The sequence below is a fragment of the Tursiops truncatus genome, chromosome 9 (genome assembly GCF_011762595.2).
Source record: "Tursiops truncatus isolate mTurTru1 chromosome 9, mTurTru1.mat.Y, whole genome shotgun sequence".
Lineage (NCBI taxonomy): Eukaryota > Metazoa > Chordata > Mammalia > Artiodactyla > Delphinidae > Tursiops > Tursiops truncatus.
The window spans coordinates 82009486-82023127 of record NC_047042.1 but is presented as its reverse complement, the minus strand read 5'-3'; the positions used below and the strand labels follow the sequence as shown (position 1 = coordinate 82023127).

Here is a 13642-nt window from a genome sequence, read left to right as displayed (position 1 = left end):
TACCCCAGAGTAGTGTCTTCCAGTTTCCTGCCTAGGTCCTGCTTCCAGCACTTGGGGACCCTGATGGTGTCAGAAAGCTCAGCATTCCGCATTCCATATGGCGCGGTCACTTAATCCCTTTGTTTTCAGTATTTTTCAGTATGGTATCTCCATGCACAACTGTGCTCCAACCCAGACACCTTGTATCTTACACTCTTCAGAGGAAAATCCCCCAGACTCTGGCTGGCATAGGGGAGGAACTGTTGCCCAGGGGCTTGGAGCTGGGGGAGAGATGGAGGGATCTAACTTCTCATCCTGGTCCTTATCTTAGCAACCTCTTCCACCTTTCACCTCTGGGAATCCAGAGGTACCTTGGACTCCCAATTTCTGTGCCTCTGAGAACCTTGCCATGTAGATCAAGTTGGCTCTCAATTTTCGCCACTGCCAGCTGAGATGTCTTTTTCCTTGGCGCTGGTAAGTCAGTAAATAACCAGATGGCTGGTCTGGCATCCTGCTTCAAAAATTTTGTGACTGTTGTCTTTTTCCCTGTTCTGTCTATCCTTGTAGGTTTATCTCTTGATTTAAAAATCTCTTTATGGAAGTTTTAGTGGGGTTTTAGGAGGGAGTGAAATTAGATGTACACATTCAATTACCATCTTAACCCAGAACCCTAATTTCCCTTTTAAAAAATATAATTAGGGCTTCCCTGGTGGCGCAGTGGTTGAGAGACTGCCTGCTGATGCAGGGGACACAGGTTCGTGCCCCAGTCCGGGAAGATCCCACATGCCGCGGAGCGGCTGGGCCCGTGAGCCATGGACACTGAGCCTGCGCATCCGGAGCCTGTGCTCCGCAATGGGAGAGGCCACAACAGTGAGAGGCCTGCATACCGCAAAAAAAAAAAAAAATATATATATATATATAATATATATACATACATATATAATTACTGGGAGGATTGTTATTGGTCATGGAGGATTGTTATTTTAATGTACTGGGGCATGTTTATTTCTGTCTGTCTTTTCATTTAGAAGTCTTTAACTGAACATGATTAGCAGGAAATGAGCCTTTCTATGAGGAGGATTCAAGGAAAGCGTCTCTAGTGGGATAACTTTTATTTAGTGGGATATCTTTTATTAAGTATATGAGAGAAACCCAGAGGCTGGATCCCAGTATGCAGCCTCCAGGCAGCCCCTAAATGACTAGGGCGATTTCCTACTAGAGGAGGGGCCCTATAGTGATCCCTGAGGGTGCATCCAGGGAAAGCCCCTGGCAATATTTTGTTTAGAGACCCAGAATAAATCCCAGACTTCATCGTTGATGTTTCCTGGAGAGGGGCTCAGTTAGTGGCCTGAGTTTATCTTACATCAATTGGGGGAATTCTGTGATAAGAAAGTGAGTTCTGGATGCCTTTCTGAAATGCAACCCATCGCCCATTTGGGCCCTAGAATCATTCATTCATTCGTTCTTCACTCTGCTAATATTCATTGAGCATGTGCCTGGGCCAAGTGCTGTGTTAGCCATTCTTGAGACAGATCTGCCCTAGGTAACTTTTTTTTTTTTAACGCGGGCTCTGGAGCATAGGCTCAGTAGTTGTGGCGCTCAGGCTGAGTTGCTCCGCGCATGTGGAATCTTCCCCGACCAGGGCTCGAACTCGTGTCCCCTGCATTGGCAGGTGGATTCTTAGCCACTGCGCCGCCAGGGAAGCCCCTGGGTAACTCTTTAAGCACCCTCTCCCCAACCCTGCAGAACAGCGAGGTAGGGGGATCAGGGTAACATCCAAGGCTGTTACCTGGTGACACTCATTTTTCTCTCTGTGTGGCCTATGATGAGGACTAAGTGAGGAGACACCTAAGCATCCAGCATGGTGCTCGGCACACAGTAGAACGTCTGGGATTTTGGGGACAGCTTTGTGTGGTGCAAGGAACCGCCTGTGTTTTATGTTCGCCTGATACTTTCAAATACTAACATTTTGGGAGGGATTTATTTATTAGAAATTTAGTTATTTATTTTTGGCTGCATTGGGTCTTTGTTGCTGTGCACAGGCTTTCTCTAGTTGCCATGACCAGGGACTACTCTTCCTTGCGGTGTGCAGGCTTCTCATTGTGGTGGCTTCCCTTGTTGCGGAGCACGGGCTCTAGGCGCGTGGGCTTCAGTAGTTGTGGCACGTGGGCTCAGTAGTTGTGGCTCGCAGGCTCCAGAGCGCAGGCTCAGTAGTTGTGGCTCACGGGCTTAGTTGCTCCGCAGCATGTGAGATCTTCCCGGGCTCGAACCCGTGTCCCCTGCATTGGCAGGCGGATTCTTAACCACTGTGCCACCAGGGAAGCCCTTGGGAGGGATTTAGAGATTCAAGTCAGCACAAACGAGCCAGTACTACTTAAATCAGTCACTGTGACAGCATGATAGGGTCCATGAAATATCCACAGTGACAGCCCTGCTCTTTAGTTATCTTCAACACTGGCCTGCGTGCTCTTAATATTCCTGGACCGCACACTCTTTGACTTCATTGTTCTCCTCTTACCCCTTATTGGAAACAAGTTGTAAGCCACCTCTCACAAGGTTAGAGACATTTCTGAAACTCTTCAGTATTTTTGAGAGATCAGTTTTAGCAAAAAGAAATGTTACACACGGATTGACACTTGGTGGTTCACCTGTGAAGTGTTGGAGGCACTTCCAAATGTTGAAAGCCACCAGGTGATGGAGAAAACTGCAGAGGGACTGGGTTCAGGTTGCCCAGCTTTGTAATCTTGGGCAAGTTCGTGAGTTTCCCCACCCACCCCGGGCCTTAATTTACCTGTCTGTGAAATGGGGACACCCACAGGGTTGTGCTGAGGACTAATGAAATAAGGGGTGCAGACGTGCTTATTACACCTTCCACTCACGGCTTAATAAACATAGTGGTTCTTCTTGTCGGGGGTGCCATCCTGGGCAGGCTGCCGTGTGTGCGCGCGCGCGCGTGTGTGCACACGAGCGCGCGCGTGGTGCTCTGGCCCGCGGTGTTTCCTGGGGACGGCGTACGAGTGGATGTGTGTGATGGGCCGCCCTGGGAGAGTGCGGCTGCGGCGCCGGGCTGAGAACGCGGTGCCCGCGCCTGCCGCGGCTGGGCGGCAGCGCCGGGTGAATGAGCGCGCGTGGGGACGCGGGCACAGAGGCGGCGGCGGCTCAGCGCTGCGGTGCGCGCCCGCCTGCCTGCCGGTCAGGTTGGGGGCGGACCGCGGGCCGCGGTCCGGGGGAGGAGGAGGGGAGAGGGCGGGCGCGAGGGGCGGGAGCGCAGGAGGCGGGGAAGGCGGGCGGTCAGAACGCGGCTGCCGCGGAGCCCGGCGCGCGGCTCTGCCGGGGAGCGACGCTCGCAGCCTGGAGGCGGCGCAGTGGGAGGGAGCGCGGAGCCTGAACCGGGCCGGGCCGCCTGCCTGGGGCCAGCGCTGCGGGCCGGGGACGGGCCGCGCCAGACCCGGGGCAGCGCGTCGGCGAAGCCGCGGTGGCCGGGACGAGCCAAGGGGGCGTCGGGCGCAGAGAGAACCGACCAGAGTCGGTGGGGCATCGCCCAGCGGGGCGCCTGGGCCGCCGCGACCGCCCCTTCTCGGGGTACTTGTCGGAGGAGACCCGCCTGCGGGAGAGAGCAAGAGGAGCACGTCTGCCGTCAGGGCAGCGGGAGAGGGAGGTGTGTGCGCGTGCGCGCGCGCGCCTGCCTGTAGGGGCGGGTGGGTGGGTGTGTAGGAATGTGCATGTCGGGGGATGACGGTGTGTGCTGTGTGTCTGTAAGGAGCGTGCGAATGTGTGTGTAGGGGTGTGTATGCCTCTGTGTCGGTATATACTGTGTGTGTCTGTGAGGTAGGGGTGTGTGTGTGTGCCTGTGACACAGAGCAGGCTGCGAGCTCACTGAGCTTGGGTCTGAACCCGTGTAGGAGGGAGGGGGCTCGGCAGGACCAAGTGTGTGTGTGTGTGTGCGCGCGTGTGTGCGCACTTACGTGCAGGGGTGTGTGAAGGGTGAGTAGGTGAGTGTGTCATGGGTGCTAGGTGTGGCCGTGTGTGTGATGTAAGGGTGCTGGGTGCACCTCCGTCCCTGGCTCACCCTCCCCTTCCCCTACCAGATGTAGGCGCCTGGGGGCCGGGGAGTTAGGAGTCTACTGCAGCAGCCCCTTGTCCAGTTTGCCTGCCTAGCCATCTTCCCCCCCCCCCCCCGCCGGAAGCCAGAGATGGCCAAGCTGACCCTCCCCCCAGTACTTCTAGGGTTAAGGGATAGGGAGCCGGCCAAGCCGCAGGAAAGAGGGAAAAGGCTGAAGGGACAGAGCTTCTGCCAGACCAGGGCACCCTGCTTCCCTGGCCAGAGCTGCCTTCTCCATCTCTGCCAGCTCACTCACCCTGTGCTGCATCCCTCCGGGGACCAGTGCTCCCAGGGTCTGAGCGAGCGGACACACATCGTAGAGGGGGCCGGAGCTGGGGTGGGAATGTGCTGAGGCTCACCTGTGAGGGCTAGCTTGTTCACAGTTGTATTACCAGAAGGGTGCTCAGCACATAGTAGGCCTCAACAGATATTTGAGGGAGGAAAGAGAGAAGAGAAGACTCAGAAGGGATCTGAGTCTGGGAGCCACGTCCACTCACTCGCTCTGCTGTCAGTCAAGGATGAGGGCAGCTGGATGCAGTCAGACCCGTCCCCAGACTGAGCAGGTGGGGGAGGCAGGGGCTTAGGGAGAAGGAACCTTGGCTGGGAGAGAAGGGAAACTGCAGGGAAGAGATTCGTGCTGGGGCCTGAATGTTCAGGAAGAAGCTGGCAACTCTCCTTGGGCAGAAGCCTTTGTGTCCTATCCCCACCACCTGCTTCTCTGGGATCAGAAGTCTCTCTGGGGCATCAGATCCCAGGCAGCCAGAGCTCATAGCACCTCTCCTCTCTCCAGGACCTTCGTGCTCAGAGGTGCTGAAGATCTGAGCCCCCTGCCTACCCAGGCCGCCTGAGGCCGGGAGGGGCCATGGCGGGGTATGGCTGTCTGGGGCTGGGGCTGTTCTACTGGGTCCTGCTTGCTGTCCCTGTGGGCGCCCAGGCTGCCTCCTCTGTCCCAGGTGCCCATGTCACCACTTTGGCCCCGCCACCTCAGAGTGAGGCCTCCGTGCTGTCTCTCAACCTGGGGCTTAACTTCAAATTCCACCTTCGGAGACCTGCTGCTGCTTGGGGGAGCTCTGTCACGGAGACCCGGGCACTTTCTCCTGGGCCGAGCCGGGAGCCAGAGGAAGAGGTGGCCGGTGGGCTGAGGACTGGCCCCCTTTGGGAACTCCTGGTGGGCTCTCTCGGGAACTCCCCCCCAGAGCGGGGCTCTGCTGAAGGCAGCTCTACTCCCTGGGCCTCCTCCTGGCCTCTGGAGTCCACATCCCTCCTCGCTGGGCCCACTGACCGGCCCACTGCTCCCTACCAGCCCAGGATGGGCACCATGACCTGGGATACTGCTCTGACAGCTACGGCACCTCCATCCAGTGCTCCCAGACTCCACCAGAGTGAGCTGGAGCTGAAGTTTGACATGGCGCTGAGAGCAGGCGTAGCCCCAACGCTTGGACATCGAACACTGCCCCTGCTGCCCAGCCTGCGGGCCAGCCTGGCAGAGATTGCTGGGCGCCTGGGACCCTTTGGTGAGTACCCACCCCAACCCAAGGAGTGCCCCTGCTGGGCAATCTGGCAGGTAGGAGGAAGCTTCAGCCTGGGCTCCTTTTGCAGGGTTCTTTGGCACTACTGTGTCCCCACTCCGGAACTTATCAGGCCTGAGCCCCCCGGACCCAGTTCCATCCCCAAGCTCTGCCTCTGGAATTTCGGGTTCTCCAGGTGAGTGTCTACTTTACTGCAACAAGCATTTATGGAACACCCCTAAATGCCAGCACCTCCTTTTTCCCTTGACTCAAGGGCAGCTCGCATTCCTTCTCCCAGGGCCTGGGATACCAGCCACTGCTCTATGGGGAAATGCCCTCTTTGCCATGCTAAGTCTGGTTTGGTCCTTGTAGCTTAGCTTCTGGTACACATGTGGCTACAATCCCTGGGACAGTGGCTCCCATAGGTCAGGCTCTGAGAAAGGACAGGATTTTCTCCAAAGCTCCAGAGGCCAACGCTGGCTGGTAGGACGGCAGTCTAGCCCTATGTGCTCCCTTTGCAGGGCTCTTTGGCACCACTCTGTCCCCGCCCCCATCCCCCCAGGAGACAAAGCTCCCAAGTCCAAGGCCACTGGACCCAGCTGCTTCCCTAAGCTCTGCCTTGATTGCAACAGCATCACTAGGTAAGTATCCAATTCATTGAAACTTGACAATTTTTTTTTTTTTTTTTTTTTGCGGTACGCGGGCCTCTCACTGCTGTGGTCCCTCCCGTCACGGAGCACAGGCTCCGGACGTTCAGGCCCAGCAGCCATGGCTCACGGGCGCAGCCGCTCCGTGGCATGTGGGATCCTCCTGGACCGGGGCACGAACCTGTGTCCCCTGCATCGGCAGGCGGACTCTCAACCACTGTGCCACCCGGGAAGCCTGACAATTATTTATTGAGCACTTACTACATGCTAGCCACTCATCGGCAGTCTGGGATCCTTGTATTTCACTGTCATCACCATTCTCTTCATCACCACTGTGGAGATATATATTAATGGTCTGAGAACAAGTGTTGCTGAGGATGGTCCCACACAGAGTTAAGTAATGGTCCTCTGGGAGTTTTACAATCACAGGCAGAGCAGGATGTAGACAAATGTATCAGGGGCAAACGGACACAGGAACTCCTTCATGATTTCCACAGCCTCAGCACTAACCCCACCCTCTACTCCAGTCTGCCTGGCCTGCCTCCCTACCCTCCCACTCCGACCTTGGGGCTCTCTCCTTTGCCGTCTGATCTGACGTGACATGCTGTCAGATATAGGCAGAGTTGGGCCCCTCATTGGGAAGACGTTAAAGAGAAGACCTTACACAGACAGATGCCATCCTTGTTCAAGGGAGCCTTTCAGAACACGCACATAGACAAGCTGGTGGTGCAGAGGAAAGACCAGGGGCTCTGGAATCCTGAGACTTGGCTTTGAGACTTGAATCCCAATCCCCTTCCTAACTGGCTGGTGACCTTGGACAGGCTATTTAATTTCTCTGAGCCTAAATTTTCTCTTATATCTGGAGTTTAATAATAGTGCCTATTTTGTTATTGTAAAGCTTCCACATAATGTAACGGGCACAAAGTATTAGCTCATTAAATAGTGTCTGTTAACCTTGCTTCTTTCCCCGGTGTATCCCAAGTACATTCCAGATCTACCTCTCAGACATGGCAACCGTGGCCCCTAAATGTGGTGGGACAACACATACCACAAAAGGCAGAGGGCATGCTGCCTGGGGAGAGGTTCTGGTAGGTGAGGCCAAGGGGGACATGCAAAGGGTTAACTGTGGCTGGGAATCCTCTCAGCCACTCCACACTAGGAACTGGTGCAGCAGTGGAAATCGCTGGTCCCCGCCCGAGCTTCTTCCAGCTCCAGACTTAACGCAGCACCTGCCTGTCGTTTCCTCCCGAGCCGACTCAGCACTCCTGGGCGTGTGGGTGGGGAGCCTGCCGTCTCCTCCCCATCGAGCCCAGTGTGCAGCAGTGGCAGGATCTGCTGTGGAGTTGGGGGCAGGCTCTGTGGCCTCAGGGGAAGGATGCTGGGTGGCGGTCTGCCAGCCTTGGTGACAGCGCTGGCCAGGCAGGTTTAATGAGTCTGGACAATATCAGAGGCAGCCCAGCGGCTGGGGGCCCCGCCCTCCTTCCCCCTCCTCTCTACGGCTGCAGGAACCCAGCCTCTTCCTGGCTGTTCCTCTTGGATAAACCCCGGAGGGCTGCAGGCCTCCTGGAGAGAAGGCCAAAGAGCCTTGTTCCTGCCAGCACCTTCTGCGGGGACTAGTGGCAAGCAGTTAGGGGATAAAGGGAGTCTCTCTGTGTCTTCTCTGGGAACTTTCTAACCTCGGTACAGTTAACCTTTGGGCCTAGGGCTTCTCTTCTCTTGCATTAGGTCTGCTTCACCTCGGACAGAGCTTGCATTCAGCCAGTAAGGGCTGAACAGTTGTGCAGGTCGTTAACATAGTAAAAGACCTCCATACCAGTTGATAACTACCCACTCTCCTTAGCCTCCTGAGCGCCACTCCCCTCCCTGACCATCTGGCTGGCAGCTGTTCTGATTCCCTGAAACAGTGGTTAAATATTTCGAATGTCACCCTTACAAGGAGTACCAATCCTCTGTGATCCTGGAGGTGGGGCTGGGGGGAGGGATGGGGCCAGGCCACTGATCGGGCTGCAGCTTCAGGCATCCAGAGTAGAGAGTGATTCCCCAGCCCTTTGATCGGGGCGCTAGTGGACTTTTCCATAAATTGAGCCGGGCCCTCTTCGCAACTCCTCCCCAGTCTGCTCTGGCTGCACCAGTTACTCACATTGACATCGCATCTCCTCTCTTGCCCCTGAGGTCAAGAGGAGTCACAGGGCCAGAGTGGGACCACCTTGTAAGGGAGGCCTGCGCAGGAGAGGGATCCTAGGAAGTCACTACCTTCTGGGGGAAACCGAGGGCCCCTTCTGTGGAAGCCTCAAATGGGGAGACAGAGGATGAGGTCAAGCGGACCCGTCAAAGACAGAGGCTGGGCCTTCTTCACCTGTCCCCACCCATACCTGGCCTGCCCTGCCCCCTGGGAGCAGTGCTCCTAGGTCAGAGCTCTCTCCTCTGACACTTGAGCTGGGCCTGTACTCTATTTCCTGGTTTTCCTTCTTTTTCTGGCTTCTTAGGAATGTTGCAAGTTGCTCTAGTTACCATAATGCTTTGGGCCAGAGGTGAAAGATGGGGTCTTCTGTGGCCATCGAGTGAGAAGTGGAGCTGGAAGAGGGTGAGGTGGGGCAGCTCTCTGAGAGCTGCACTTGTCTGTACAGTGAGCGAGGAGGAGGCATGAGGGGCAACAGGTTGGCGCAGGCTGTGGGCTCCTGGCTGGGGTCTCCTTGCCTCTCTGCAGAGCCCACCAAGACCGGAAAGACCAAGGAGACTCGTCCACTTTGCAGAAGTGGTTTGGGCAAGGGTATCTGAGGGGACCAATAAATGAGGGGTGAGGGAGAATGTTTGTTTATTTGATCCCACTGGTGTTAGACTGACCCTGTCCCCCCACCGAATCAGCAAGCCGTCAGTTCCCAGCTGAATGATTCCTCATTTAACTCACGGCTGTGTCTTCAGTAGGTGTTTGGGGATGGTCAGTCCATCCAAATGGTGTTCTTTAAACAGGGTTCACAGAGAGACAATGCGTTGATGTTCACTCATTTGACTAATTGTTGACTTTCTAAGGGAAGACAGCCTTTTGTTAGTTAAATTGAGACTTAGTTTGAGGCCAGAAATGGTCACACTCACACAGACACACACCGATGACTGACGGGTGATAAACAGTAGCCCATAATGATCAGACCAACAACAGTTGTATATCAAATGCTTATGATGCACCAGTCTCTCCAAAGAGCTTTGCACACACTGGCCATGTATCCTCATAACAGCCCTGTGCACTAGGTGCTCTTCCCCATTTTAGACTTGAGGCATATGATGGGACAGGAACCAGGGAACATGCTGCCATTGGCAGTAGGCACCCAGCTGTATATATGTAATTTTTTGGCAGCTCCCTCTCTGCCCTCCCAGTTGCCCAATTCTACCTTCCCCTCCCCTCTTTCCAGGGCTGCTTTCTGGCCCACTCACTCGTTTTCCTTGTTCTTAGGATTGCTCTGTTTTCCATGTCCCCAGCACAAGCTGGCACTGCCTGGGGTAGGGATGGGGGTGCGCCTCGAGTCTTCCTGTTTTGTCCTGCTGAGGCATGGCTGGGTATGGCCAGGCAGTTGGGGCAAGAGTCTGCTTGTCAGGAGATCGTCCCCGCCTCATTCTACATCTGTCTCCCGTGCATTTCCCCATCGCCATATGGCTCCTCCCATCCTTCTCCACCATCTTTCTCCCTCCATCCTTCCCTGCAGCTGCAGTTCTGCTAAGCCTGCTAGGTGGGGGAGGGAGGTCCAGTGTGAAGCATCTTCCCTTGCTGCCTGGCCATGGAAAATCCTTGGGTCTAACTCTTTTTCACCCCTCTCTAGCTCCAGGAGAGTAGAATTAGGGATCTTAGTCCTCACACTCTCTTACTTGACTTTCCTTTCCTCAAGGGATGTGGGGAAGATGTTAGAGCACAGGATGGGGCTGGGAGCCTAAGTTAGCAAACCCCAGAGCACCTGAGGGGCTCACTCGCTAAGCTATGATCCCCCCAAATGTTCCTTCCTCAGAGTTCAAGGGTAGTCTTGAGACCCAGGGGAGTCCATCTCAATGTCACCTTCTGTAAAAGGGGGTGAGAACCAAAGGGGCATTGTAAGAGCCTCAGACCAATGGCTTTGTAGTTGAGTTAGGATGGGGACCATAGCCATGGGTAGGCCGAGGTTGGAGGTGTAGCAGGCAGGAAGGCCAGTGAATAGGGAAGGCTGTGTTTTCTCAGGGTGCTGGGGATGGGAGAGTCATATCACTCCCCCTGCTGTGTGTGTGTGTGGGGGGGGCAGTGCGGGGTGGCTTTTCCTGACGAGACAGGGAGAAAGGGGAGCAGCTGAAAAAAGGCAGGGCAAGCTTCTTCTAGCACCAAGGTGGGAGTTGGGAGTCAGGGGTGCAGAACAAGAGATAAGCAAACTAGTATTACGAAGCGCCTCTGAAATCAAGGAGAGGGGCTCAAACTGGTGCTCAGATCTGGATTCTAGCTGCAGCTCTGCCAATGTGTAACCTTGGACAAGTTACTTGGCCTCTCAGCAGAGCCTCAATATCTTCATCTGGCAAAGAAGAGGATTCATTTCTTCAGCGAATATCTGCTCAGTGCCCACTCTGTGCCAGGCACTGTTTTAGGCATGGGTATTCAGATGTGAGCAAAGCGATCCTTGTTCTCACGCAGCCTCCTTCCTGGCTGGAGGATTGAACTAGAGGGGGCTTCTACAGCTCCTTCCACTTGTAAAATTCTGTGACTTCTTAAGAAAAACCCTTTTCAGTGGAATCACAGGGTAATGAACAAAGCAGGGAGCTGGGGGTAGATGGGGTGGGGGGAGGGCATGAGGGCTGAAACTGCAGCCGGAGGAGTTTGATGTGGGAGGGGAGGGTGAGGGGCTGCGAGGTCACTGAGTCTCAAATTTAAGACAAGTCCCTCCTGGAAGCTATGAGGACTCTCTGATTGGCATACAGGCTACTGGCTCTAGGGTGGGCAAGGGGAGGACTGCACGGAATGCCTCACTCAAACGTTCTTTGCCCACAGACTCCACCACCTCCACCTCTGGCCTGGATGACCCCTCTCCCGCCAGCCTTGGGAACCTTTCGGTGCAGCCAGAATGTGGGCCAGGGTCCTGCGGTATCAGAGAACTGCCTGAACGCGAAGCGCAGCCTCCTGCGGCCCCACTGCCCCTCTTCTTCCTGACCCTGGAGGCCGACTGGACAGAGGCCAAGGCTCGCTGGGGTTTGGCCTGGGAGGCCCATGTGTACGGGGTAGGCGCGCTCTTCGGCCTCGTGGCCCTGCTGGCGCTGCTGGCTCTGGCCCTCTTGCCCTGGCGCTGTCCGCCCGGCGCCCCCTGCCTGGCGCTGCTGGACCTGCTCCTGCTCTCCGCCGGGACCACCCGGGCCTTCCCGCTCTTCTACGACGCCTACGGGCACCGCGACCGGTTGCCGGCGCTGGCCTGGCTGCTGCTGCAGGACCTCCCGCTGCCCTGCCTGGCCGCCGGCCTGGGCCTGGCCTGCCTGCTTCTGGCCCGGCCGCGCCCGCCGCGCTGTCCAGCCGCCCTGGCCGCGCTGCTGCTCCTGGGGCTGGGGCTGGCTGCCGCCGCCGCCCTCGGGAGCGCCGCCCATCGCCCGCTGCGGGCCCTGCGGCTCGCCTCCCGCGGGCTGCACGCCTTCCTCGCCGCCCTCCTTTCCGGGCTCCTGCTGGTGCTGTCCTGCTTGGGGGGTCGTCGTCGGCGGGCCGGAGCGCCCCTGGGAGTGTCCGGCTTCAAGGGCGCCACTCCTTTCCCGCAGGCGCGCAGCCCCTTCGGCCCGCTCGAGTCCTGGCGGCGCGCGGCGCGCACGGCCCCAGTGGCGGGCACCTTCGGGCTGCTGAGCGGAGCCTTGCAGGGCTACGAGGTGCTGCACGCGCTGGGCTACGGCGGCCAACCTGGCCTGGAGGGGCCCTGGCCCTGGTGGGCCTTCCAGCTCGGCCTGCGCCTGGGCGAGGTGGGCGTCGCGCTTCCGTTGGCGTTGCTGGGCCTCTACCCGGCGCTCTGCAGCCCCCGCGTGCCGCCGCGCTGCTGGGCCAAGCTCTTCCGCTTGTCCCCCGGCCACGCCGCCCCTCTGCTGCCCGGAGGCTGGGTCGCCGGGCCCCCCGACAAGAAGCCCCTGGGGAGCGCTATCGCGCGTGGCGACGCGGAGCTGCTGCAGCTATGCGCCCTGGCAGGGCCGGGTCCCGACCTCCTTCTCCAGGGAGGAGGCTGCCGTGGCTTCGAAGGCGCGGCCGCCAACCCGGCCCCTTCCCCGGCTTCCTCCCCCTGCAGCGATTACACCGTGGACTTCCGCCCGCCCTCCCCCATCAACCTGCGGCGCAGCATCGAGGAGGCCCTCTGCAGCGAAGCCCTGCTGAAGCCCGGCCTCTTCCAGGGCCCGGCCTTCGGGGAAGCCCTGCAGGGGCTCGGCCTCTACCGCACCGCCTCGCTGGGGGCGCAGACCGGGGCCGGGCCCATTGGGAGGCCTGGGGAGGCCCCTGGTTCCCCCGCGCCCCCCGAGCTCCCCTCTTCCGGGGCCTGGCCCGCGGGCAGCAGCGCCTCATCCGGCTCGCTGTGCGGACTGTCGCGGGACAGCTCGTCCATGCTACTGTGCTCCAGCCCGGACAGGCCCCCTCGCTGTCCGCTGGTCTGCGTCCTCAGTCCCCCGCGGCCCTCAGGAAGCAGCCCTAACCTCCCGGCCTCAGGATCCTACCAGGCCCTGTCCCCACCCTCCCGCGACTCCCCAGAGCCGCCTCCTGAGCTGCAGGCCGAAGAGGCCTTGCTGCAGGAGCAATTCCTGGACGCCTGCCGACAGATTGACGAGCTGAGCATGGGCAGCGACACCATAGACCTGTGAAGATGTGGGCGCCTCGCCGCCCCGATAATACGCCCCCTTCTGGCGCCTGTTTTGCCCGAGACCTGCACACTGTAACCCTTCCCCAATCCCGCCTGGCTCAGATACCTCTCCCCGCTTCCTTTCCCATCCAGGGACTCCTGGATGGGTGAGTCAGCAGCCAGGTTCTGTTGATTGGGAACTAGTGCCACCTTCTCTGGAGCCCTGGGCACTGATGCCCTCAGCTGCAATTCTAGGCTGGCAGGGGTCCCACTTTTCCTTGGCATTCACCAGCAATAAAGCTCCAAGGTGCTCCACTCCAGACCACCACTTCCCACTCTGGTGCTGAGTGAGAGGGGCTGTCCTCAGCCGACCTCAGGGCTGGCCTCAGTCCCCACACCCACCTCTGCCACGCCCGGAAATCCCACCCCTGCGTGAGACTCCCTGTGCTCCACACGATCCTTCCCCATAGAAGGGTCCACGGCCCATCTAGGAGACTCTACAGCAGTAGGGTGGGAGGTAAGCGCTTTCAGAGTTAATTTATCAATAAAATATTTTCAGAGGAGAAAGGTCTCACCTTCTTGGAAAAGCTTAGATGAGGCAATAGC

General features: G+C 57.8%; 1 protein-coding gene across 7 annotated transcripts; it reads left to right on the top strand.

Annotated features, from left to right (window-relative positions):
- Window positions 1–1347: 1347 nt before the first annotated feature.
- On the top strand, window positions 1348–13603 carry PRRT4 (proline rich transmembrane protein 4). Of its 7 annotated transcripts, none has more exons than XM_073809900.1 (6): window positions 3248–3637; window positions 4872–5595; window positions 5681–5785; window positions 6111–6230; window positions 11233–11459; window positions 11982–13603. In XM_073809900.1, exons 2-6 carry the CDS (start codon window positions 4944–4946, stop codon window positions 13056–13058), a joined length of 2181 nt encoding a protein of 726 aa, XP_073666001.1. In that variant the 5' UTR covers window positions 3248–3637; window positions 4872–4943; the 3' UTR covers window positions 13059–13603. The 7 variants fall into 7 exon arrangements, with proteins under 7 accessions (XP_019779959.2, XP_073666000.1, XP_033719093.1 ...); XM_033863203.2 differs by having other exon boundaries at window positions 3254–3637; window positions 12494–13024; XM_019924400.3 differs by lacking the exon at window positions 3248–3637 and adding an exon at window positions 1348–3093 and having other exon boundaries at window positions 11233–13603.
- Window positions 13604–13642: the final 39 nt, after the last annotated feature.

What these genes read in the sequence shown, in the direction of transcription:
- PRRT4 (XM_019924400.3), top strand. Translation starts at nt 4,944, where the DNA reads ATGGCGGGGTATGGCTGTCTGGGGCTGGGGCTGTTCTACTGGGTCCTG. An exon ending in TGGGCGCCTGGGACCCTTTG is followed by an intron (nt 5,596 to 5,680) that starts GTGAGTACCCAC and finishes CTCCTTTTGCAG; the next exon opens with GGTTCTTTGGCACTACTGTG. An exon ending in TGGAATTTCGGGTTCTCCAG is followed by an intron (nt 5,786 to 6,110) that starts GTGAGTGTCTAC and finishes CTCCCTTTGCAG; the next exon opens with GGCTCTTTGGCACCACTCTG.